The following is a 23841-nucleotide window of genomic DNA, read 5'->3' on the forward strand; positions in this document are numbered from 1 at the left end:
CAAAACCAAAAGTAAAAAAATAAAAAAATAAACTTAAGAATGGGAAGCATAGAAATAGTGCACATAGAACCGATCTACCGCTTCTTATACTTGTTTTCAGTGACAGACGGATCTATAACTCATATTTCTATGTGAATTTGGTTGGGTCACCCAAAAAGTTACATATTGCAGCTTTAATGTAAATGTTCCCTTCCCTGTATGGAATTTACTTTTCTTTTGTACATGTTGTACCCCCATCCAGTTAATGGTGACAATGCACCTTTTTGAGTGTAATTCGCCATAGAAATCGAAGAAGAAGAAGAAGTCTGCTGGACACTGAGAGAAGGGAAGTCAAAAGCACACCCAGACCTGATAATAGAGCTGTTGCCACTCTATAGGGTGGAGCAGAAAGGGTGTAAGGTAGGTTTTCTGTGGGTCTGATCTCATGTTGGGGTATGGGGAAATGAGGCAGCGGATAAGGTAGCGAAAGCAGCTCTGAAGAGGGAGGAGGTCGATGTGGTGGTCCCTTTAGGGAGGATGGAATGTAGAAGCATCACAGCAAAGGGGTTGACCCAGGAGTGGTAACGTGAGTGGGAGAGAGAGGAGGGGAAGGCAGTTTTTCTCCATCTTGAATTCTGTGAGGAATGTCAGTAGGTATCAGGGGAGTGAAAGGAGGGATGGGGTGCTGTTGACAAGACTGAGGTTGTGTCATTGTAGATCGGGAAGTGGGTTATTGTTAGTGGGGAAACACCCATATGGGAAGTGTGAGGAATGTGGGGAGGTAGAGACTGTGAAGCATGTCCTGTTATATTGCAAGCAGTATGCTGAAGATAGCAGGATATTTTTCTGTGAGCTGGCGGAGTTGGGTGTAACCACATTTTTGCTTGTAACTACACTACATGACCAAAAGTATGTGGACATCTACTTGTCGAACATCTCATTCCAAAATCATGGCCATTAATATGGTGTTGGTCCCCCCCTTTGCTGCTATAACAGCCACCACTCTTCTGGGAAGACTTCTCTAGATGTTGGAACATTGCTGCAGTGACTTTCTTCCATTCACCCACAAGAGTGAGGTTGGGCACTGATGTTGAGCGATTAGGCCTGGCTCGCAGTCGGCGTTCCAATTCATCCCAAAGGTGTTCGATGGGGTTGAGGTCAGGGCTCTGTGCTGGCCAGTCAAGTTCTTCCACCGATCTCGACAAACCATTTCTGTATGGACCTTGCTTTGTGCACGGGGGCATTGTCATGCTGAAACAGGAAAGGGCCTTCCCCAAACTGTTGCCACAAAGTTGGAAGCACAGAATCGTCTAGAATGTCATTCCTTCACTGGAACTAAGGGGCCTAGGCCGAACCATGAAAAACAGCCTCAGACCATTATTCCTCCTCCACCAAACTTTACAGTTGGCACCATGCATTGGGGCAGGTAGCATTCTCCTGGCATCCACCAAACCGAGATTTGTCTGTCAGACTGCCAGATGGTGAAGTAATAATAATAATAATATGCCATTTAGCAGACGCTTTTATCCAAAGCAACTTACAGTCATGCGTGCATACCTTTATTTTTTTTTGTGTATGGGTGGTCCCGGGGATCGAACCCACTACCTTGGCGTTACAAGAGCCGTGCTCTACCAGCTGAGCTACAGAGGACCACAGTGTGAAGTGTGATTCATCACTCCAGAGAACGCGTTTCCACTGCTCCAGAGTCCAATAATGGCTAGCTTTACACCACTCTAGCCAACGCTTGGCATTGCGCATGGTGATCTTAGGCTTGTGTGTGGCTGCTCGGCCATGGAAACCCATTTTATGAAGCTCCCGACAAACAGTTATTGTGCTGAAGTTTCTCCCGGAGACAGTTTGGAACTCGGTAGTGAGTGTTGCATCCGAGGACAGACTATTTTTACACACTACACTCTTCAGCACTCGGTGGTCCCGTTCTGTGAGCTTGTGTGGCCTACCACTTCGCGGCTGAGCCGCTGTTGCTCCTAGATGTTTCCACTTCACAATAACAGCACTTACAGTTGACCAGGACAGCTCTAGCAGGGCAGAAATTTGACGAACTGACTTGTTGGAAAGGTGGCATCCTATGACGGTGCCACGTTGAAAGTCACTGAGCTCTTCAGTAAGGGCATTCTACTGTCAATGTTTGTCTATGAAGATTGCATGGCTGTGTGCTCGATTTTATATTCCTGTCAGCAACGTGTGTGGCTGAAATAGCCGAATCCACTAATTTGAAGGGGTGTCCACATACTTTTGTATATATAGTGTATATTGGGCTCAAATGACAGGCAGAGCGAAATAGCAAGGAAGCTGTTGTGGGTTCTCTATTCCACCGGCCTGCACCAACGGGTATGAGGCTATTAGATATTTAAGTGTGTTTCACACTCCCGCCCGAGAAAGGCAGCAATACAGTGTCTAGTCTGCCGGAAACGGACAAGAAGAAGAAGTCTGCCGGGAACACACACAAAGAAGAAGAATTAAACGGAAGAACAACTTCCGCACTAGCGTTTTTATTTAGACGTATTAACATCCTGGAACTCAAAATATTATTAATTCAACTGCACACCCCATGTAGTGTTTAGTTCGAGTTGGAGACAGGATTTGTTTGATAGCTAACTAACTAGCTAGCTGCTAACAATGGCTAACAGTATGATTTTTCACACTCAAATAGCCTCCATCATGGAGGTTCTAGCGAATGCAGCCGTGGCAGAGATCTGTAAACTCGTAGACGACGACTATGCAGTGTTTCGTTTGGAAATAACTCAAAGCCAGAAAGAAAACAGGGCATTGCGGAGGAAACTACTGGAATTGAAGGTGGCACGGGAACGCGCAGAAAGGACAACGCGAGAGCGCGTCCTCGCCAGTCGTCCCAGTAGTGTCAAGATCGTCGAACGATACAGAGGAATGGCAAGAGGTACATTTAGCGGAAGGACGAGGATGCACGGCTTGTCGCGGTTCTTAGCGTAGTGCCTGTCACCGAGTTCACCAATGCACGTGTTCAGATGTGTTACCCAAAATTAGGTCTTGGTTCGTTTTTGGATCGTAATAATAATACTTTTTATATAGCGCTTTTATTTACAAGTAGAATTGCACAGTCCTTTTAAAAACAGAAAACAAGTTAACAAAACAAATGTAGGGATCTGGCAGTTCTTGGGCGATGGTCTTCCACAGCTTTGATGATAGGCAGGTCAGAAAGGTAGTATCTTGAGAGGAGGGAGTATAGGTAGTACTGCCAGGCTGGGCAGCGAGGTAGAGGCATTGACAGACAGGCCAAGGAGCTCTTGATCTGGCACCTCGTCTTCAATTGTCACAGCTCCTCCTCCGTAGGTAGGCTGGATCGTCCACCACTGAAATGCAGCACCCACCAGGGTGATGCTTCGGTGACTGTAAAAGCGTCAGTAAGACCACCACACGCCCTACGAAGCGAGCCTCTGCATCCCCTCACACGGCTAGGAACTGGGGCAGGGGGCCAAAAAGCGATGCTGTTGATCTGGTGTTGCTGTGTCATTCAAATCATATTAACGAGCTAGCCAAGACAAATATAAACTGACTTGCCATAATCAGTTCTGCAATTCCGTGGGTTACCACCAGATATTTCAGTTAATTTATCAACACATTATCAAAAACAAAAGTTGATAAAAAATGCAATAATAAAACACTTAAACAATACAATATTTACAGACATCTCTGCCTACGATGGTCCCTGTCGGTAATAGATAGAACACCTGTGGGGAAAACAACCTGTGGTTACCTACAGTGCCTTCAGAAAGTATTCATACCCCTTTACTTACTCCACAGTTTGTTGTGTTACAGGCTGAATTCAAAATGGATTCAAATGATTTTTTTTCTCACCAATCTACACACAATACCCCGTAATGACAAAGTGAAAACATGTTCTTTTAAATTTGTTGCTAATTTATTGAAAATCAAATACAGTATTCACACCCCTGAGTCAATACTTTGTAGAAGCACCTTTGGTAGCGATTACAGCTTTGAGTCTTTCTGGGTAAGTCTCTAAGAGCTTTACACACCTGGATTGTGCAACATTTGCCCATTATTGTTAAATACATTATTTTACACTAAAGGTGAATTTGAAAGAATGTTTGTTTTCCCAAATTTGTGGGTGTGGTCGAGGGGAATTCCTTATTACGTGAATATCGACTCTATATATATCGCTAGCTATCTTGTAGCCTGGTTGCCGTCGCTGTTCAGCTACTTAATTCCACTCCTTGTACTCCAAAGATGTGACAAGGAGTGTAATGTTAGCTAAAACGACTGGTACGCAGACTAGCTCTCTTGCACAAAGAAACAATATCATATACTAACCAGATTCTTGATTTACTGTATTTTCTGTTATTTACTCAATGAAAACAATATGATGCATGGAACATAATACATAAATCAATAAATAGTATCAAGAAGTTATGTGAAGTGTTACCTTACATCCTTGCCAATTGTAGACAGTGTCAATAGTGTACAATATACCGTTGACAGTGCTTGACTTAAATAGGTACCAGTACTCATTTTGGGTGCCGGTACTGTTTATATATAGGTGCAGGAGCTCCACAATATTTTGAGCTAATATTCTATAAGAGGAACAGGAGTTCAAGCAGTAGAAAATTTGATGTGCCAGTACTCCGCACCGGCGAGCTCCTGCACAAGTCAAGCACTGACGTTGAGCATTGACAGGAGCTAACCTAACCACTGCTTTTCCCCCAATCACTCTCTCAGGTGAAGGACATCCCACTGGAGGCCACAGGAACTTTGTAAAGCCAGCGGGACACAATACATGGGGAGATGACCAACCAATCACTGTTGATAAGGGGAGTGGAACCTCAACCCAGCACGTTATCGTGATAGAGGTTAGTGTAATAGTGTTGCATTAAAAATTAAAGTTACTTTGTCAATCAAATGTGGCCCGTTTATTTCAGAAGGCTCCCCTCAGCTATTCACTTGCTTCCATGTATATCCTCATTTATCTGCCATTGGTGAGCTTTGTGAGACTTCACTACCACATTGTTATCCAATTCAACTCATGTACCGGCAATAACCTCTCTTCTTGTCAGTCTGCAGATGCAGAGTCTGAAGGTCCTGGTGTCAAGCAGGAGAGATCTGAAGGAGAGGAGGACACACGGCACAGCAGAGACATCCAGACTGGAACGGCTGAAGCGCCCCCTGTAGCGCCCCCTGTAGCCAGAGAGGACCCCACCGTCCCAGCGCAGACAAGGACCCGACGCAGCATCACGGAGGTCAGTGGAATGCCGAAAGCCGTCCTCAAGTCAGAGACAGACACTAAGACTTTAACTGTAACACACAGTCTCTTACGCACAGGATCTGACCACAGATCAGTCCCAGAGAGACTGGGGCTGGGGAGACTGGGCTGTCCTCCTGCTCCCGGCTCAGAATACTTACCAGTATTTCACCAGAGCCAGAGAACAGTTAATTCCCGTAGGGATGGGGATGGTAATGTGTTAGACACTAGTGGTGATGATCCGTCTTGTTCTTACGCTACAGAGATGGACCCTGTCAACATATCCTTGGGTTTAGAGACACAAAGTGATCTGTCTAGAGGGGACTGGAACCGGTACAGTAGTAGTGTATACTCTGAAGGGTGCTTAGATAAGAAAGGGGAGGTTATAGTGGTAGATGAAGTGACTGTGAAAGTGGAGGGCGACGTTCCTCCCACATGGAATGCAGATAGTCACCTAGGAGACAGACACTCACAGGGCAGAGATTTCTTAGATTACAGGGAAAGCTTAGAGACAAATCCAAATGTCGCGACCCACACCCCTTTACACGCGTTCAGGGATCGTGACCCAGGTTCCACGTTGATGGGGCCTTCCGATTCACACAGCCGTGTCCTTTTCGATCAGGTATTGAACTCAAACGACAGGGCTAGAGCCCAGGCTCAGGGAGGGGGAGCCACATCAGGCAATAGTAAAGAGAAACGGTTCCTCTGCATGTTCTGTAACAAAGGCTTCAGCTGCCCCCAGAAGGTGGAGCTCCACCAGAGGATCCACACAGGTGTGAAACCCTTCAGCTGTACCCAGTGTCACATGCGCTTCGCCCAGGCTGGCACCCTGAAGAGGCACCAGAGGGTCCACACAGGTGTGAAACCCTTCAGCTGTACCCAGTGTCACATGCGGTTCGCCCAGGCTGGTGACCTGAAGAGGCACCATAGGGTCCACACAGGGGAGAAACCCTATAGCTGCCCCCAGTGTGAGAAGAGATTCACCCGCCAGCACCAGCTGAAGATGCACCTGAAGGTCCACACGGGAGAGAGGCCGTTCGCCTGTACGCACTGCGGGAAGAAATTCTCAGAGAGGAGCTACCTCAGGATACACCAGCAGAAAAAACATTCCACTCAATAGCTTCAGATGTTAGATGTATTAAATATAAAGATTAATTTTCATTGTTGTCAGCAGAAAATACCCACAGATGCATTTGGAATAATGAGAGTAACAGATTTCAGTATTGAATATTCCTGGGTAGAATATTGCATCCAGACGTGATATATATGGCATATTTGTGCCTAAAAAGTCTGTTTCATATTGTGTTTGTACTGTGTAGGCCAGGGATGGGCAACTTTGATGGGGGTGGGGGGCCACAGAAAATCGAAACTCAGAGCCTTTTGGGGGCCCTAAGCTACATTTTGAGAGCAAAGCATTTTAGCGGACCCCTTGACAGCAAATATTTAAAAAAATTGTTTTAGAGTTAATTTCCTGCCATTCTACACATTTTGCCATGGGGCGTAGAGAAAATTGTGCCATTTTTAAGTACGTTTTCTGCAATTCTACATATTTTGCTATGAGGTGGATAGAAGATTTTCTAATTTTATATGTAATTTCATGCAATTCTACACATGATCAATGGGGGCCCACAGGTCAGTAATTCAATCATGATTACTACAAGTTTGGAAAAATACACATTTTGCCATAAGGTGGAGACAAGTGTTTGCAGTTTTTAATATAATATCTGATGATCAATTGGCTCCCCCCGGTCGGTAATTCGGCCATGATTACTACAAGTTTAGGTGGCTGGGGGGGGATTTAATCCGCAGTAACAAGGGGCGCTGCCAGTTGCCCATCCTTGGTGTAGGCTATATGTGACGTGCTCTATCATAATCAGTTGGAAGTCGCAATGACTAATTTGCATATAAACTGTGTTTTTGTCAACATTTAGATTTTTTTGCTATTTGGGGGTTTCATCTGGTTTTAACAAAACAATGTCTTTGTTTTCATAATCTGTATGTATCATTGCCAAATTCAGTATAAATATAGTTTTTAATCTTATAAATGTAGGATGAAATGGAGCACTTTCCCATCGGTTCGGTGGATGCTAGCTAGTAACACATCAGGCTTTCGCGGCACTAGCTTATCTGCACAATGAAAACCCTCCTCTATTCCCGAAATCATGAATGAATTACAAACTAGCTAGATATATATTTTGAATCAAGCTACAATAGGCTATTCAATTGGAGGATTTTCCTGTTTTCCCAATCAAAGCTACTGTAGTGTATCATCCGCGGGAAAACAAAGTGTACTTCAGGCTACACTCTCTCGCACTTAAAAACCCATCTCCCGAGTGGCGCAGTGGTCTAAGGCACTGCATCTCAGTGCTTGAGGCGTCACTACAGACCCCCTGGTTCGTTTCCAGGCTGTATCACAACCGGCCGTGATTGGGAGTCCCATAGGGCGGCGCACAATTGGCCCAGCGTCGTCCGGGTTTGGCCGGTGTAGGCCGTCATTGTACATAAGAATTTGTTCTTAACTGACATGCCTAGTTAAATAAAGGTAAAAAATATATATACATAGTTACACTGTCACTACTGCCTACACCTTAGCTAGCTAGCTTAGGTTTATACTGCATTGATGGATTCCCGGGAGAGAGAAATCGCTACATTTTTAAATAGCAATGTTGTGCTGGGAGCTGGTTCAGACGATCAGTGGCATCAACTTATTGGCGACTACTTTTTGACCCTGCGCCACAGAGCAACGCCATCAGCGACTCAGACAAGCTCACTGAAGTCGAGGCCGAGCACCTTGAGGAGGCATCCAAGGAAGACCACCCATTAATGGTGGATCCGTCAATTACGGTGCTTCAGTCGGTCGAGGGGGAATATGTCAGTGGTGCTGGGCAAGAAATTGAAAAGGCTTGCGAGTTCAGGTGCACTTCCAAGTCCAATGAATGGAAGCCGGGATTTTTGCTTTTTACCCCCGAGGAGATGAATTAGCTAACTCACCAATGGTAAGTGCTTGCCATTCAACTATTAGTCGAGTTTATATGGCTGTGAGTGTGTAATGTGTGCGTCTTTCTGTGTCTGTCTATCTGTCAGTGTCTGTGTGTGTGATGAGGCACACACAGACTGACTAGCTAACTGTTAGCGTATTAAAGCCAAGCGTGTGTGTGTGAGTAAATGTGTGGCTTGGGAGGGAGAGCGAGAAGTGGGGGACGTGTAGCCCATGCAACCTAGCTATGTAGCTAGTAATGTATGGGACCTGTGTGTGTGTGTGTGTGTGTGTGTGTGTGTGTGTGTGTGTGTGTGTGTGAGTGAGTGTGGTGTGTGCGTGGGCACGGGGGAGAGAGAGAGAGAGAAGTGGGGAATGTGTAACCCATAAAACATTTGCAGTAACTTATGGGACCTGTGGCTGCTGATATTTGTCCTAAAGACAGGTTACATAAATGCATGAAATGGCCATCTATAAAGTTATCACATACACACTACCGTTCAAAAGTTGGGGTCACTTAGAAATATCCTTGTTTTTGAAAAAAAAATCAATTTTTTGGTCCATTAAAATAACATCAAATTTATCAGAAATATAGTGTAGACATTGTTAATGTTGTAAATGGCTGATTTTTTATGGAATATCTACATAGGCGTACAGAGGCCCATTATTAGCAACCATCAGTCCTGTGTTCCAATGGCACGTTGTGTTTGCTAATCCAAGTTTATCATTTTAAAAGGCTAATTGATCATTAGAAAACCTTTTGCAAGTTACAAATAACTTTCTTCTGAAACTCATCAGTCTATTCTTGTTCTGAGAAATCCCAGCGTCGCCTCTTCACTGTTGACGTTGAGACTGGTGTTTTGCGGGTAATATTTAATGAAGCTGCCAGTATTTGTCCTCTTGCTCAGTTGTGCACCGGGGCCTCCCACTCCTCTTTCTATTCTGGTTAGAGCCAGTTTGCGCTGTTCTATAAACTTCTGATTAACTTGGATTAGCAAACACAACGTGCCATTGGAACACAGGACTGATGGTTGCTGATAATGGGCCTCTGTACGCCTATGTAGATACTCCATAAAAAATCAGCTGTTTTCAGCTACAATAGCCATTTACAACATTAACAATGAATACACTGTATTTCTGATCAGTTTCATGTTATTTTAATGGACAAACAAATTGCTTTTCTTTCGAAAACAAGGACATTTCTAAGTGACCCCAAACTTTTGAACGGTAGTGTACCTTTACATCAAACCTGACCCATTTACACTACTGGTAAAAGTGTGTGTGTGTGGGATTCACGCATGCATTTCAATGAGTGCAGGTTGTATAGTTTGTGTGTTGTATTGAAAGTGTGTTGATATTACTTGAAAATCTATTGGCTAGAATAGATTATGACGATGACTGAATGTTAAAGAATTATAAATTGTTATGTCTTATTTTTCAGATGAAAAACATCTAGTGCTCATTGGCAAGATCTCTGGTTCCGTTAACCTCTGCAAGGAAACGGTCATCTGGAACAGGAGCTAACAAAAAGGAAACATCAGAGGACATATTTCTTTGATAGCTAGCAAGTCTGCAGAGAAACATTCAAGTTCTGACACACTTGATGTTTTCTGTTATTATTGGGGCTGCAACAGTATCAACAAGTTCGTGAGGTATTTAAGAAAAAATGAGTAGGACGATGTATCATGACTAGAAATAAAAGAGCAGAGAATACATTGTGCCTTTCAGCACATATTAAAGGCATGTAAAAACAAATACAAAATAAGATTGATTTCAGATTTTCTACAACAAGCTGACTGCAGTGATAAAGTTCTACAAGGAACATGGTGTGGCTCCAAGGAAGAAGAGGTGTGGTGGTCGTCTTGCCAGAAAACGGGTGCTGTCCTACGAGGACACTCAGCAAATCTTCCACGATGTCAACAACTCCGCCGGTGTCCACGCGATGCCGCTCCCAGGACAGATCCCTGGATTTAAGAGGGCAGACATCCGGTGGCTACCGACATATGAGACCAAGTCCTGTGTGTGGCGCTAGTACAAAAACGTTCATGCGTGATCATGGTGAGTGTTTTCCAAAATATTGATACTTTTATATTTGTACCCAACGTTCATCAGCTCAAGCCAGCAGCAAAGACTCTAACCAAAGCCCACACGAATCGGATCCAAAGAGACTGTCAGTCCTTACTCTCTGGTGACGCGTGTGTACTCAGATTTTCTTTAACGTTTCTCATTTTAGTTGCTGCTTAGAGACCAGAGCTAACTCTGACCATTTTTAGCTCTAACCCCCTCATTCCCCTTCCCTGTTTTAGCTCTAACCCCCTCATTCCCCTTCCATGTTTTAGCTCTAACCCCCTCATTCCCCTTCCATGTTTTAGCTCTAACCCCCTCATTCCCCTTCCCTGTTTTAGCTCTAACCCCCTCATTCCCCTTCCATGTTTTAGCTCTAACCCCCTCATTCCCCTTCCATGTTTTAGCTCTAACCCCCTCATTCCCCTTCCCTGTTTTAGCTCTAACCCCCCTCATTCCCCTTCCATGTTTTAGCTCTAACCCCCCTCATTCCCCTTCCATGTTTTAGCTCTAACCCCCTCATTCCCCTTCCATGTTTTAGCTCTAACCCCCTCATTCCCCTTCCATGTTTTAGCTCTAACCCCCTCATTCCCCTTCCATGTTTTAGCTCTAACCCCCTCATTCCCCTTCCCTGTTTTAGCTCTATTGAGATGTTGTTTACTCTGTGTGACTGTCATAACAATGTAGGTCCTGGGTTTGTGAGCGGGTTGCTTGGGCACATCTATGCACATTCTCTATAACGTATTTATAAGAGATGTTATTTAACGTGGTAATGTATTCATTATTTATCATCCCAAGCCTCCAAGATCCAACATGGAAAAACTATGGGACACAACCATGAAATGTTCGAGGACTACGTGGGATGGGCACACGTTTGTACGTGCACATGCGCACATATGTGCACACAGCATGTAGTCCACGCACATATAATGGCGTGAACATGTGCAGTGTGAGAGAGTGTTTCTCAGTCATACATACAGTACCAGTCAAAAGTTTGGACCCACCTACTCATTCCAGGGTTTTTCTTTATTTTTACTATTTTCTACATTGTAGAATAATAGTGAAGACATCAAAACTATGAAATAACACATATGGAATCATGTAGTAACCAAAATAAAGTGTTAAACAAATCTAAATATATTTTATATTTGAGATTCTTCAAAGTAGCCACCCTTTGCCTTGATGACAGCTTTGCACACTCTTGGCATTCTCTCAACCAGCGTCATGAGGTATTCACCTGGAATGCATTTCAATTAACAGGTGTGCCTTGTTTTAAAGTTCATTTGTGGAATTTATTTCCTTCTTAATGCATTTGAGCCAATCAGTTGTGTTGTGACAAGGTAGGGGAGGTATACAGAAGATAGGCCTATTTGGTAAAGACTAAGTCTATATTATGGCAAGAACAGCTCAAATAAGCAAAGAGAAAAGACAGTCCATCATTACTTTAAGACATGAAGGTCAGTCAATCCTGAACATTTCTATAACGTTGAACGTTTCTTCAAGTGCAGTTGCAAAAACCATCAAGCGCTATGATGAAACTGGCTCTCATGAGGACCACCACAGGAAAGGAAGACCCAGAGTTACCTCTGCTGCAGAGGATAAGTTCATTAGCGTTAACTGCACCTCAGATTGCAGCCCAAATAATTGGTTCACAGAGTTCAAGTAGTAGACACATCTCAACATCAACTGTTCAGAGGAGACTGCGTGAATCAGGCCTTCATGGTCGAATTGCTGCAAAGAAACCACTACTAAAGGGCACCAATAAGAAGAAGAGACTTGTTTGGGCCAAGAAACACGAGCAATGGACATTAGACCGGTGGAAATGTGTCCTTTGGTCTGGAGTCCAAATGTAAGATTTTTGGTTCCAACCGCTGTGTCTTTGTGAGACGCAGAGTAGGTGAATAGATGATCTCCGCATGTGTGGTTCCCACCGTGAAGCATGGAGGAGGAGGTGTGATGGTGTGGGGATGCTTTGCTGATGACACTGTCAGTGATTTATTTAGAATTGAAGGCACACTTAACCAGCATGGCTACCACAGCATTCTGCAGCAATATGCCATCCCATCTGGTTTGCGCTTAGTGGGACTATAATTTGTTTTTCAACAGGACAATGACCCAACACACCTCCAGGCTGTGTAAGGGCTATTTGACCAAGAAGGAGAGTGATGGAGTGCTGCATCAGATGACCTGGCCTCCACAATCACCCGACCTCAACCCAATTGAGATGGTTTGGGATGAGTTGGACCACAGAGTGAAGGAAAAGCAGCCAACAAGTGCTCAGCATATGTGGAAAAGCATTCCAGGTGAAGCTGGTTGAGAGAATGCCAAGAGTGTGCAAAGCTGTCAACAAGGCAAAGGGGTGGCTACTTTGAAGAATCTCAAATATAACACTTTTTTGGTTACTACATGATTCCATATGTGTTATTTAATAGTTTTGATGTCTTCACTGTTATTCTACAATGTAGAAAATAGTAAAAATAAAGAAAAACCCTTGAATGAGTAGGTGTGTCCAAACTTTTGACTGGTACTGTATGTATGCGCGTGTACATGTGTGTGCGTGGACGTGTGAAAATAAGTGAATGTTGCCAATACATTCTGTTGCTTGTACAGTACATGACCAAAAGTATGTGGACACCTGCTCATCAAACATCTCATTCCAACATCATCAGCATTAATATGGAGTTGGTCCCCCCTTTTGCTGCTATAACAGCCTCCACTCTTCTGGGAAGGCTTTCCACTAGATGTTGGAACATTGCTGTGGGGACTTGCTTCCATTCAGCTAATGTTCTCCTCTTTCCAGCACTGTCCAAATGTGTTTTGGGGTCAATGTGAGTGATTATGATAAAGCAAGTCACATATGATGTTCACAAATGCCTATTTCATTATTTCCGTTCAACTACTTAATTATTTTCCCAAAACACTTTTAATGAGAAAATGAATGCAGTTTATCAAGTTCATGCAGATTCTTTTTTGGGAGACATGTACAGTTGAAGTTGGAAGTTTACATACACTTAGGTTGGAGTCATTAAAACTCGTTTTTCAACCACTCCACAAATTTCTTGTTAACAAACTATGGTTTTGGCAAGTTGGTTAGGACATCTACTTTGTGCATGACACAAGTAATTTTTCCAACAATTGTTTATAGACAGATTATTTCACTTATAATTCACTGAATCACAATTCCAGTGGGTCAGAAGTTAACATACACTAAGTTGACTGTGCCTTTAAACAGCTTGGAAAATTCCAGAAAATGATGTCATGGCTTTAGAAGCTTCTGATAGGCTAGTTGACATCATTTGAGTCAATTGGAGGTGTACCTGTGGATGTATTTCAAGGCCTACCTTCAAACTCAGTGCCTCTTTACTTGACATCATGGGAAAATCAAAAGAAATCAGCCAAGACCTCATAAAAATAATTGTAGACCTCCACAAGTCTGGTTCATCCTTGGGAGCAATTTCCAAACGCCTGAAGGTACCACGTTTATCTGTACAAACAATAGTACGCAAGTATAAACCCCATGGGACCACGCAGCCGTCATACCGCTCAGGAAGGAGACGCGTTCTGTCTCCTTGAGATGAACGTACTTTGGTGCGAAAAGTGCAAATCAATCCCAGAACAATAGCAAAGAACCTTGTGAAGATGCTGGTGGAAACAGGTACAAAAGTATCTATATCCAGAGTAAAACAAGTCCTATGTCGACATAACCTGAAAGGCCGCTCAGCAAGGAAGAAGCCACTGCTCCAAAACCGCCATAAAAAAGCCAGACTACGGTTTGCAACTGCACATGGGGACATAGATCGTACTTTTTTGAGAAATGTCCTCTTGTCTGATGAAACAAAAATATAACTGTTTGGCCATAATGACCATCGTTATGTTTGGATGAAAAAGGGGGGAGCTTGCAAGCCGAAGAACACCATCCCAACCGTGAAGCACGGGGGTGGCAGCATCATACTGTGGGGGTGCTTTGTTGCAGGAGGGACTGGTGCACTTCACAAAATAGATGGCATCATGAGGAAGGAAAATGATGTGGATATATTGAAGCAACATCTCAAGACATCAGTCAGGAAGTTAAAGCTTGGTCGCAAATGGGTCTTCCAAATGGACAATGACCCCAAGCATACTTCCAAAGTTTTGGCAAAATGGCTTAAGGACAACAAATTCAAGGTATTGGAGTGGCCATCACAAAGCCCTGACCTCAATCCTATAGAACATTTGTGGGCAGAACTGAAAAGGCTTGTGCGAGCAAGGAGGCCTACAAACCTGACTCAGTTATACCAGCTCTGTCAGGAGGAATGGGCCAAAATTCACCCAATTTATTGTGGGAAGCTTGTGGACGGCTACCCGAAACGTTTGACCCAAGTTAAACCATTTAAAGGCAATGCTACCAAATACTAATTGAGTGTATGTAAACTTCTGACCCACTGGGAATGTGATGAAAGAAATTAAAGCTGAAATAAATAATTCTCTCTACTATTATTCTGACTTTTCACATTCTTAAAATAAAGTGGTGATCCTAACTGTCCTAAGATAGGGAATTTGTACTATGATTACATTTCAGGAATTGTGAAGAACTGAGTTTAAATGTATTTGGCTTCTGACTTCAACTGTATGTGTGGTTTTCATATGGTGTAATTAACATTTGTTTATGTTTAATAAACACAAAATGGGACTTTTCATTCTAAGACTTTCATTGAGACTCTCTTTACTATACATCACATCTGATCTCACCCTATTTTGCATACACCCTACAGAACTTCATAACCAATATACACTTACTAAATATACCTACACATACCCACACACTAACAAACACCTACTGTACACATCAACATAGTTTAGTCAGGTTCGTCTAATGATGACTTATCATAGATTACTTTTTTTACCCACAACATCATATTTTTGTCCACCATGATGGGTTTAACAACAATGAAGTCATTCTGTAACTACATTATAGGACTCAAATGTAGTGGGGATGGGTAAACACTCCATATTGAACGTGTTTTTATCTGTGTGTACGTACCTGAGGGGGTGTATGTCTGTGTAAACTGTATCACCCCTCTGTTCCAGGAGGAGGAGGGTCCAGAGGTGCTGCTGGTGAAGGAGGAGGGGTGTGAGGAGGGTCTGGGGAACCCTGAGGGGACCATGGTCATGGAGGACAACCAGACTACACCTCCTCCTGAACCCACAGAGGAACCAGCTGAGCAGCACAGGACCACACACAGTCTCACTGAGGTGATCCCATTGTGAACTACTGTCTTTATGGGATTAGGTCAGGGCCCGTATCCACAGTGTCTCAGAGTAGGAGTGCTGATCTAGGATTATAATGAATACGATTATATGGAAAGATCCTAGATCAGCACTCCTAGTCTGAGACTCTGTGGATACGGGCCCAGGTCTTGATTAATTTTGTCTTAAGTGCTTTGAATGATCAAACCATTAAAGAGTGGAAAGTAATCGAGCTAACCGGTTTGCATGGTATCAAATCAACTAACATGTTTGCATAGTACTCATAGCAATTCCTCATTGCCCAATCTGAAGATGCTCCATAGCAGGGTGCTCATATCAGATTTATTGATCCAACATCCTCTCACTCTGTATCTCTTACAGTCAGTAGACATGGAGGATGGGAAGCCTGATCTGCTGCTAGTCAAAGAGGAGACAATAGAAGACGGACCAAAGAGCATTGACCTGCTGAGTGGACTAAAGATGGGGGAGCAAGGTAAGGGAGACATACAATACATTTGGAAAGTATTCAGACCCCCACCCTTTTTCCACATTTTGTTACGTTACAGCCTTATTCTAAAATGGATTAAATAGAAAAAAATCCTCATCAATCTACACACAATACCCCATAATGACAAAGCGAAAACAGGTTTTTAGACATTTTTGCACATTATTAAAAATAAAAAACAGATACCTTATTTACATAAGTATTCAGACCCTTTGCTAAGAGACTCGAAATTGAGCTCAGGTGCATCCTGTTTCCATTGATCATCCTTGAGATGTTTCTACAACTTGATTCAATTGATCGTTCATGATTTGGAAAGGCACACACCTGTCTATATATGGTCCCACAGTTCACAGTGCATGTCAGAGCAAAAACCAAGCCATGAGGTCGAAGGAATTGTCCGTAGAGCTCCGAGACAGGATTGTGTCGAGGCACAGAGCTTGGGAAGGGTAGCAAATACATTCTGCAGCATTGAAGGTCCCCAAGAACAAAGTGGCCTCCATCATTCTTAAATGGAAGAAGTTTGGAACCACCAAGACTCTTTCTAGAGCTGGCCGCCCGGCCAAACTGAGCAATCGGGGGAGAAGGGCCTTGGTCAGGGAGGTGACCATGAACCCGATGGTCACTCTGACAGAGCTTCAGAGTTCCTTTGTGGAGATGGGAGAACCTTCCAGAAGGACAACCATCTCTGCAGCACTCCACCAATCAGGCCTTTATGGTAGAGTGGCCAGACAGAAGCCACTTCTCAGAAAAAGGCACATGACAGCCCGCTTGGAGTTTGCCAAAAGGCACCTAAAGGACTCTGACCATGATAAACAAGATTCTCTGTTCTGATGAAAGCAAGATTGAACTATTTTTTTGCCCAAAAAATCTAAATATCTGTTTTTACTTTGTCATTATGGTAATTCTGTGTAGATTGAGGAGTAAAAAATACAATTTTTTAAATCAATTTTAGAATAAGGCTGTAACGTAACAAAATGTGGAAAAAGTCAAGAGATCTGAATACTTTCCGAATGCATTGTACATATACAGAACATAATAGATATACTTCAATGGGAATAGTGATGCACCTGGCTATTATTTTGTCCATACAACTCCATATTCTCTGCCATGTTTATAAAGTCTATTTTGTAACCTCTTCCTACAGGTGGTTGGCTGGAGGCTAACAGAGGAGACTGGGCTGCCATCTTGGATTCCAAGACCGGTGCAGCCAATATCCCAGGGGACGACATCACTGAGCAGGCCAGGACCAGAGGCAACATCATAGTGGAGGTCAGTGGATGGGACAGCGTCCTCAACTCTGGGCTGGGGAACAACGCTGTTCACCACAACCAGAAACAGACAGTGGAACACAAAACAACATCCGAACTTAGTCTACATGACAACAGACTGGCTGAGACCAGGGCGAGGCGTAGAGTTGGTCTGCGGGGTCGGGGAGGTGTCCGTATGCAGCTTGAGGGAACAGACACAGATTCGGCTAGCGATGCTCCGTCTTGCTCCTATAGTTGTGATTCAGAGAGACTGATGGTGCCTCAGGTTAACCCCCTAACAGGTGCTGCCTTCAGCCTGCCTTCTATAGGATCTATCAGCTGGAACATGGACCCTGCGACAACACAGACACTCCCTGGCCTTCGTCCTCCTCACACTCTCCTTATGTTAAACCAGACCTCAGACAATGCCAGTGCCTCAACAATAAATGGCTACACAAGCCCATTGACAAATGACAGTAGTAGTAAAACTCTCAGCAGATCTGGTGGCAAAGAGAAGCGCTTCCCGTGTTCATTCTGTGGGAAAGCTTTCAGTTTCCCCAAACAGGTCGAGATCCACCAGAGGATGCACACAGGGGAAAAACCATTCAGCTGCCATCTGTGCCGGGTCAGTTTCTCCCACTCGTCCAGCCTGAAGAGGCACCAGATGGTCCACACAGGGTTGAAACCCTTCAGCTGTACCCAGTGTCACATGCGCTTCGCCCAGGCTGGTGACCTGAAGAGGCACCAGAGGATCCACACAGGGGAGAAACCCTACAGCTGCTCACAGTGTGAGAAGAGGTTCACCCGTCAGAACCAGCTAAAGATACACCTGAAGGTCCACACAGGAGAGAGGCCGTTCGCCTGTACGCATTGCAGGAAGAGGTTCTCAGAGAGGAACTACCTCAGGATACACCAGCAGAAAAACCATTCCGCTCTATAGCTTCTGACGTTTTGGGCAAACCCTTCAATAAAGACAAAGACTAATTTTCATTGTTGTCAGCAGAAAATATCCACAGATGCATTTGGAATAACGAGAGTAACAGATTTCAGTGTTGAATATTCCTGGGTAGAATATTGCATCCAGACATTGTGTGATAAATAAGGCATATATAAGCCTAAAAAGTCTGTTACATAGTGTTTGTACTGTGTAGGTTAGGATGTTCACAAATGCCTATTTCATTACTTCCGTTCAACTACTTTTTTCCCCAAGACACTCTTAATGAAAAAATGAATGCAGGTTATTAAGTTCATGCTCATTTTAAGTTGAGACCTCTGTGTGGTTTTCATATGGTGTATGTAAAACTTGTTTATGTTCAATAAACACAAAATGGGACTTTTCATTCTGACTTTCATTGAGACTCCCTTAATAGACACTGTTTACAAAACAGACTGACCAGGTGAAAGCTATGATCCCTTATTGATGTCACCTGTTAAATCCACTTCAATCAGTATATATGAAGGGGAGGAGACAAGTTCAAGATTTTTAAGCCTTGCGACAATTGAGAAATGGATTGTATATGTGTGCCATTGAGGGTGAATGGGCAAGACAAAACATGTGAGTGTGCTTGAACTGGGTATGGTAGTAGGTAGTGATGGGGAAACAAAGTTTTCTGAAACATTAAGCATTTCCAGAAAATTGTGTCCAAAATAGGTTCATTACTTGAGGCTTTGATCCACACAGTGTACACTATTGGCACCTGCTGATCAAAAGCATTTAGAACAGCCAAATTATTATAGATGACGTCGCACACCCCGTAGCGCGTACGCAGGGTAGCCTTTTTGTCTTCTACAGAAGCCAATACCAAACCAATCAGCTGGCTAATCGACAAAACAAAGCTTTGGACGTCATTGATCACGTGCTTCTGATAAAATGGTACAAGCATCGGCACACTGCTTCGAAGTAAACTGCTTAGCGATTTCGCCGCATGCCTCGGAGCTCCGGTATCAAACGTAGCATCGCTAATAGTAGGTGCCAGGTGCCATCCAGACAACTTGACACAACTTTGGGAAGCATTGGAGTCATCATGGGCCAGCATCCCTGTGGAACGCATTTGACGCCTTGTAGAGTCCATGCCCCGATGAATTGAGGCTGTTCTGAGGGCAAAAGGCGGTGCAACTCAATATTAGGACAGTGTTCCTAAGGTTTTGTACACTGTGTACATAATATTAGGACAGTGTTCCTAATGTTTTGTACACTGTGTACATAATATTAGGACAGTGTTCCTAATGTTTTGTACACTCTGTGTACATCACATCTTTCACCCTATTCTGCATACACCCAACAGCACTTTATAACCAATAAAACACTTTATAACTCACTCTAACAAATACCTACTGTATGTAACGGGAGTCTGTGTGCTGTTAACAGCTTAGCTTCCTCCACTGTCTGACTTCCCCATACTGGGCTCGAACCAGTGATCCTCTGCAACACACTGTGTGACTGCCCTCCTTCACAACGTGCAAACCTATTTAGCCATACAAAAGGTACCTTATGAATGGCTCCATCTGCAACATTTCCAACTAGCTGTGGAGTGAGGTACGTTCTTAACTCAGTTACATGTACACGTCAAAATAGTTTAGTCGGGTTTGTCTGACTTTTGACTTATAGCCGACTCATTTATGTCCACCATGATGGCTTTAATAACAGTATAGGACTCAAATGTAGTGGGGATGGGTAAACACTCCATGTTGAAAGTGTGTTTATTATCTGTGTTACGTACCTGAGGGAGTGTATGTCTGTGTAATCTGTATCACCTCTCTCTTCCAGGAGGAGGAGGGTCCAGAGGTGCTGCTGGTGAAGGAGGAGGGGTGTGAGGAGGGTCTGGGGAACCCTGAGGTGACCATGGTTATGGAAGACAACCAGACTACACCTCCTCCTGAACCCACAGAGGAACCAGCTGAGCAGCACAGGACCACACACAGTCTCACTGAGGTGAGCCCACTGTGAACTACTGTCTGTATGGTATTAGGTCAGGGCCTGTATCCTCAAAGTCTCTCAGAGTAGGAGTGCTGATCTAGGATCAGTTTAGTCTTTTAGATCATAATGAATAAGACTATGTAGACAGGTGGGGACCTGATCCTCGATCAGCACTCTTACTCTGAGACTCTTTGTAGATACGGGCCCAGGTCTTGATTAATTTTGTTTTAAGTGTGGGACCATGCCTTTCAATTATCAAACCTTTAAAGAGTGTCAAGTAATCAAATCGACTAAAACATTTGCATAGTACTCATAGCCATCCCTCATTGCCCAATCAGATGCTGCATAGCAGGATGCTCATACTCTCTCTCTGTATCTCTTACAGTCAGTAGACATGGAGGATGGGAAGCCTGATCTGCTGCTGGTCAAAGAGGAGACAATAGAAGATGGACCAGAGAGCATTGACCTGCTGAGTGGAGTAAAGATGGGGGAGCAAGGTAAGGGAGAAATACATATAGCCTACATACAGTAATAGATCTTCAATGGAAATAGTGATGCGCCAGGCTGTGATTTTTTTTCTAAATTTCCTTCAGTGAAATCAATACAACTTCTGTTTACATACTAAAACACAATGTATGAACTTCACCGGATAATTGACCAAAAAAACTCCATACGTAGAGTTCTCTCTGCCATGATTTTGTAACCTCTTTCTGCAGGTGGTTGGCTGGAGGCAAACAGAGGGGACTGGGCGGCCATCTTGGATTCCCAGACCCAGACCGGTGCAGCCAATGGCCCACGGGACAACATCACTGAGCAGGCCTAGACCTGAGGTGACATAGTGGAGGTCAGTGGATAGGACAGCGTCCTCAACTCTGGGCTGGGGAACAACACTGTTAACCACAACCAGAAACAGACAGTGGAACACAAAACAACATCCAGTCATAGTCTCCATGACAACAGACTGGCTGTGACCAGAGCGAGGCATAGGTTTTGTCTGCAGGGGTGGGGAGGTGTCCGTATGCGGCGGGATAGAACCGACAGACTGCTAGCGATGCTCCGTCCTGCTCCTATAGTGATTCAGAGAGACTGATGGCACCTCAGGTTAACCCCCGAACAGGTGCTGCCTTCAGACTGCCTTGTATAGGATCGCTATGTGGGAAAGCCTTCAGTTTCCCTTAATAGCTGGAGAAATCATTTGGCTGCCATCTTTGCCAGGCCAATTTCTCCCAGTTGTCCAACCTGAAGAGGCAACATAGAGTCCACACAGGGGAGAAATCCTACAGCTGCCCCCAGTGTTTCTCCTACCAACACCATCTGAAGATGCACCTGAAGGTCCACACGGGAGAAGGCCACACGGGAGAGGAGCTACCTCAGGTTACACCAACAGAAAATGCACACAGCCCATGTATAGAGTATAGTGACATGTAATAAAATGATAATAATGATTAGGGAATAATAATAGATTTATTTTCATGGGAAAATGATGATGCACTTCAGTAAAGGAGTAGCTTGATTGGAGGTGGCGTCGATGATACAGCCAGGGAGGGAGACACATCAGTCAGACAGGCCCGGAGCTTTTCATCAGGCACCTCTGTCTCTGAAGTTCCTTTTCCAAAGTATTCTAAAATTCATTTTATCAAAGTGAGGGTAAAGAGTGTTACCATACTGAGAAAATGTATACTTCTTGTCATATATCGTTTTGTGAAATAAAAGTACTATACTTGAAGTCACTCATGTTAGAGTAGAACCATTTTGTTGAAATGAAATACAAAATCGAATTTGTGCTGACTGACTATTTTTACATTTATTTTATCATCTGAGGGACTGAGATCCCAACAATCCCAACAACACCCAAACAATGGCTAGAGGTCAAGGAGGGAGCTCAGTCTAACCACCTGAGGGTGGCACCTGCTTTACCTCCTCATGGGTCATTGGGTCACAACGTGGGAGACCGAGCATTAGGACGGAGACAAGCGCTTCGCTAGGGCAAACTATTTGAAGTAGCACCAGACCGTTCACCCCAAGGAGAGGCCCTTCTCGTGCAAACTGTTACAAGAGCTCCTTCCTGACTAACCTTACCAGACATAGGAGTGTCCACAACGGGGAGAAATTATAGCAGTGTGGCTTGAGATGTACGCAGGGGATGTCTGGGAACTGTTCATTAGCTGACATATTATAGTTATCATCTGAAGTTTCTAAGGGTAATAAGGTAATTAACCACATACCCCTCATTAACCCTTTATTAACTTGTCATTTGAAACAGGCTTGTGTAAATAACTGTTTTTAGAGAGACAGTAAGATAGCTATCATAGGAGATTTTATGTGTAATGTACACTGAACAAAAATCTAAACGCAACATGTAAAGTGTTGGTCCCATGCTTCATGAGCTGAAAAAGATCCCAGAAATGTTCCATACACACAAAAAGCTTATTTCTCTAAAATGTTTTGCACAAATGTCTTGAGCCGCCTCCTACATTGTTTTAGAGAATTTGGCTGTACATCCAACAGGCCTCAACCGCAGACCACGTGTATGGTGTCATGTGAGCGAGCGGTTTGCTGATGTCAACGTTGTGAACAGAATGCCCCGTGGTGGTGGGGTTGTGATATGGGCAGGCATAAGGTACTGACAACGAACACAATTTCATTTTATCGTGATTTGAATGCACAGAGATACCATACAAGATCCTGAGGCCCATTGTCATGCCATTCATCCGCTGCCATCATCTCATGTTTCAGCATGATAATCCACGGCTCCATGCTGCAAGGATCTGTACACAATTCCTGGAAGCTGAAAATGTCCCAGTTCTTCCATGGCCTGCATACTCACCAGACATGTCACCCATTGAGCATGTTTGCAATACTTTTGATCGACATGTACGACAGCGTGTTCCACTTCCCGCCAATATCCAGCAATTTCGCACCAACATTCCACAGGCCCCAATCAACAGCTCTATGCGAATGAGATGTCGCGCTCCAGGAGGCAAATGGTAGTCCTTATATGAACTGTAAAGTCTTTTAAATTGTTGCATGTTCCGTTTTATATTTTTGTTCAGTATTCAAAAGCAGTACCATGTTTCAAAGAACAGTGCGCGTACCCTTTTCATTTAACCACACCCTTTGAGCTATGACGCCAACCAATAAGATCCTTTCTCTTCAGTGTAAACGGAAGAGAACTGTGACCAAGAACAATTTCAATGTTAGCGTTTTTATTGTTGTTATTTAGACGTTTATTAACACCCTGGAACTCAAAATATGACAAATGTAACTGCACAGCATCACAAACTTACCACAGGTAGTGTGTAATTCGCGTTGGACTTGGTTGATATGTTATCTAGGTAACGCTAGCTTGCTAGTTGCTGACGTTAACTAACAATGGCTAACTGTATGGTTTTTCACACTCAAATAGCCTCCATCATGGAGGTGCTAGCGAATGCAGCCGTGGCAGAGATCTGTAAACTCGTAGACGACGACTATGCAGTGTTTCGTTTGGAAATAACTCAAAGCCAGAAAGAAAACAGGGCATTGCAGAGGAAACTACAGCTACTGGAACTGAAGGTATCACGGGAGCGCGCAGAGAGGACAATGCGAGAGCGCGTCCTCGCCAGTCCCAGTAGTGTCAAGATCGTTGACCGATACAGAGCATCGGCAAGAGGTACATTTTTCCGAGGCTGTGCT

At 43.9% G+C, this 23841-nt stretch overlaps 1 protein-coding gene across 1 annotated transcript; it reads left to right on the forward strand.

The window, feature by feature from the left end:
- Positions 1-2437: 2437 nt before the first annotated feature.
- Positions 2438-18587, forward strand: LOC121561813 (neurotrophin receptor-interacting factor homolog). Its single transcript, XM_041874258.2, has 6 exons — positions 2438-2893; positions 4711-4841; positions 5046-5228; positions 15339-15503; positions 15879-15990; positions 17147-18587. The coding sequence occupies exons 1-6, from the start codon at positions 2617-2619 to the stop codon at positions 18187-18189; spliced, it is 1911 nt and encodes a 636-aa protein (XP_041730192.1). The 5' UTR covers positions 2438-2616; the 3' UTR covers positions 18190-18587.
- The last annotated feature ends 5254 nt before the right edge of the window (positions 18588-23841 follow it).

The sequence above is a fragment of the Coregonus clupeaformis genome, unplaced genomic scaffold (assembly GCF_020615455.1).
Source record: "Coregonus clupeaformis isolate EN_2021a unplaced genomic scaffold, ASM2061545v1 scaf1058, whole genome shotgun sequence".
NCBI lineage: Eukaryota > Metazoa > Chordata > Actinopteri > Salmoniformes > Salmonidae > Coregonus > Coregonus clupeaformis.

What these genes read in the sequence shown, in the direction of transcription:
- LOC121561813 (XM_041874258.2), top strand. Translation starts at nt 2,617, where the DNA reads ATGGCTAACAGTATGATTTTTCACACTCAAATAGCCTCCATCATGGAG. An exon ending in AGCACGTTATCGTGATAGAG is followed by an intron (nt 4,842 to 5,045) that starts GTTAGTGTAATA and finishes TCTTCTTGTCAG; the next exon opens with TCTGCAGATGCAGAGTCTGA. An exon ending in ACTAAAGATGGGGGAGCAAG is followed by an intron (nt 15,991 to 17,146) that starts GTAAGGGAGACA and finishes CTCTTCCTACAG; the next exon opens with GTGGTTGGCTGGAGGCTAAC.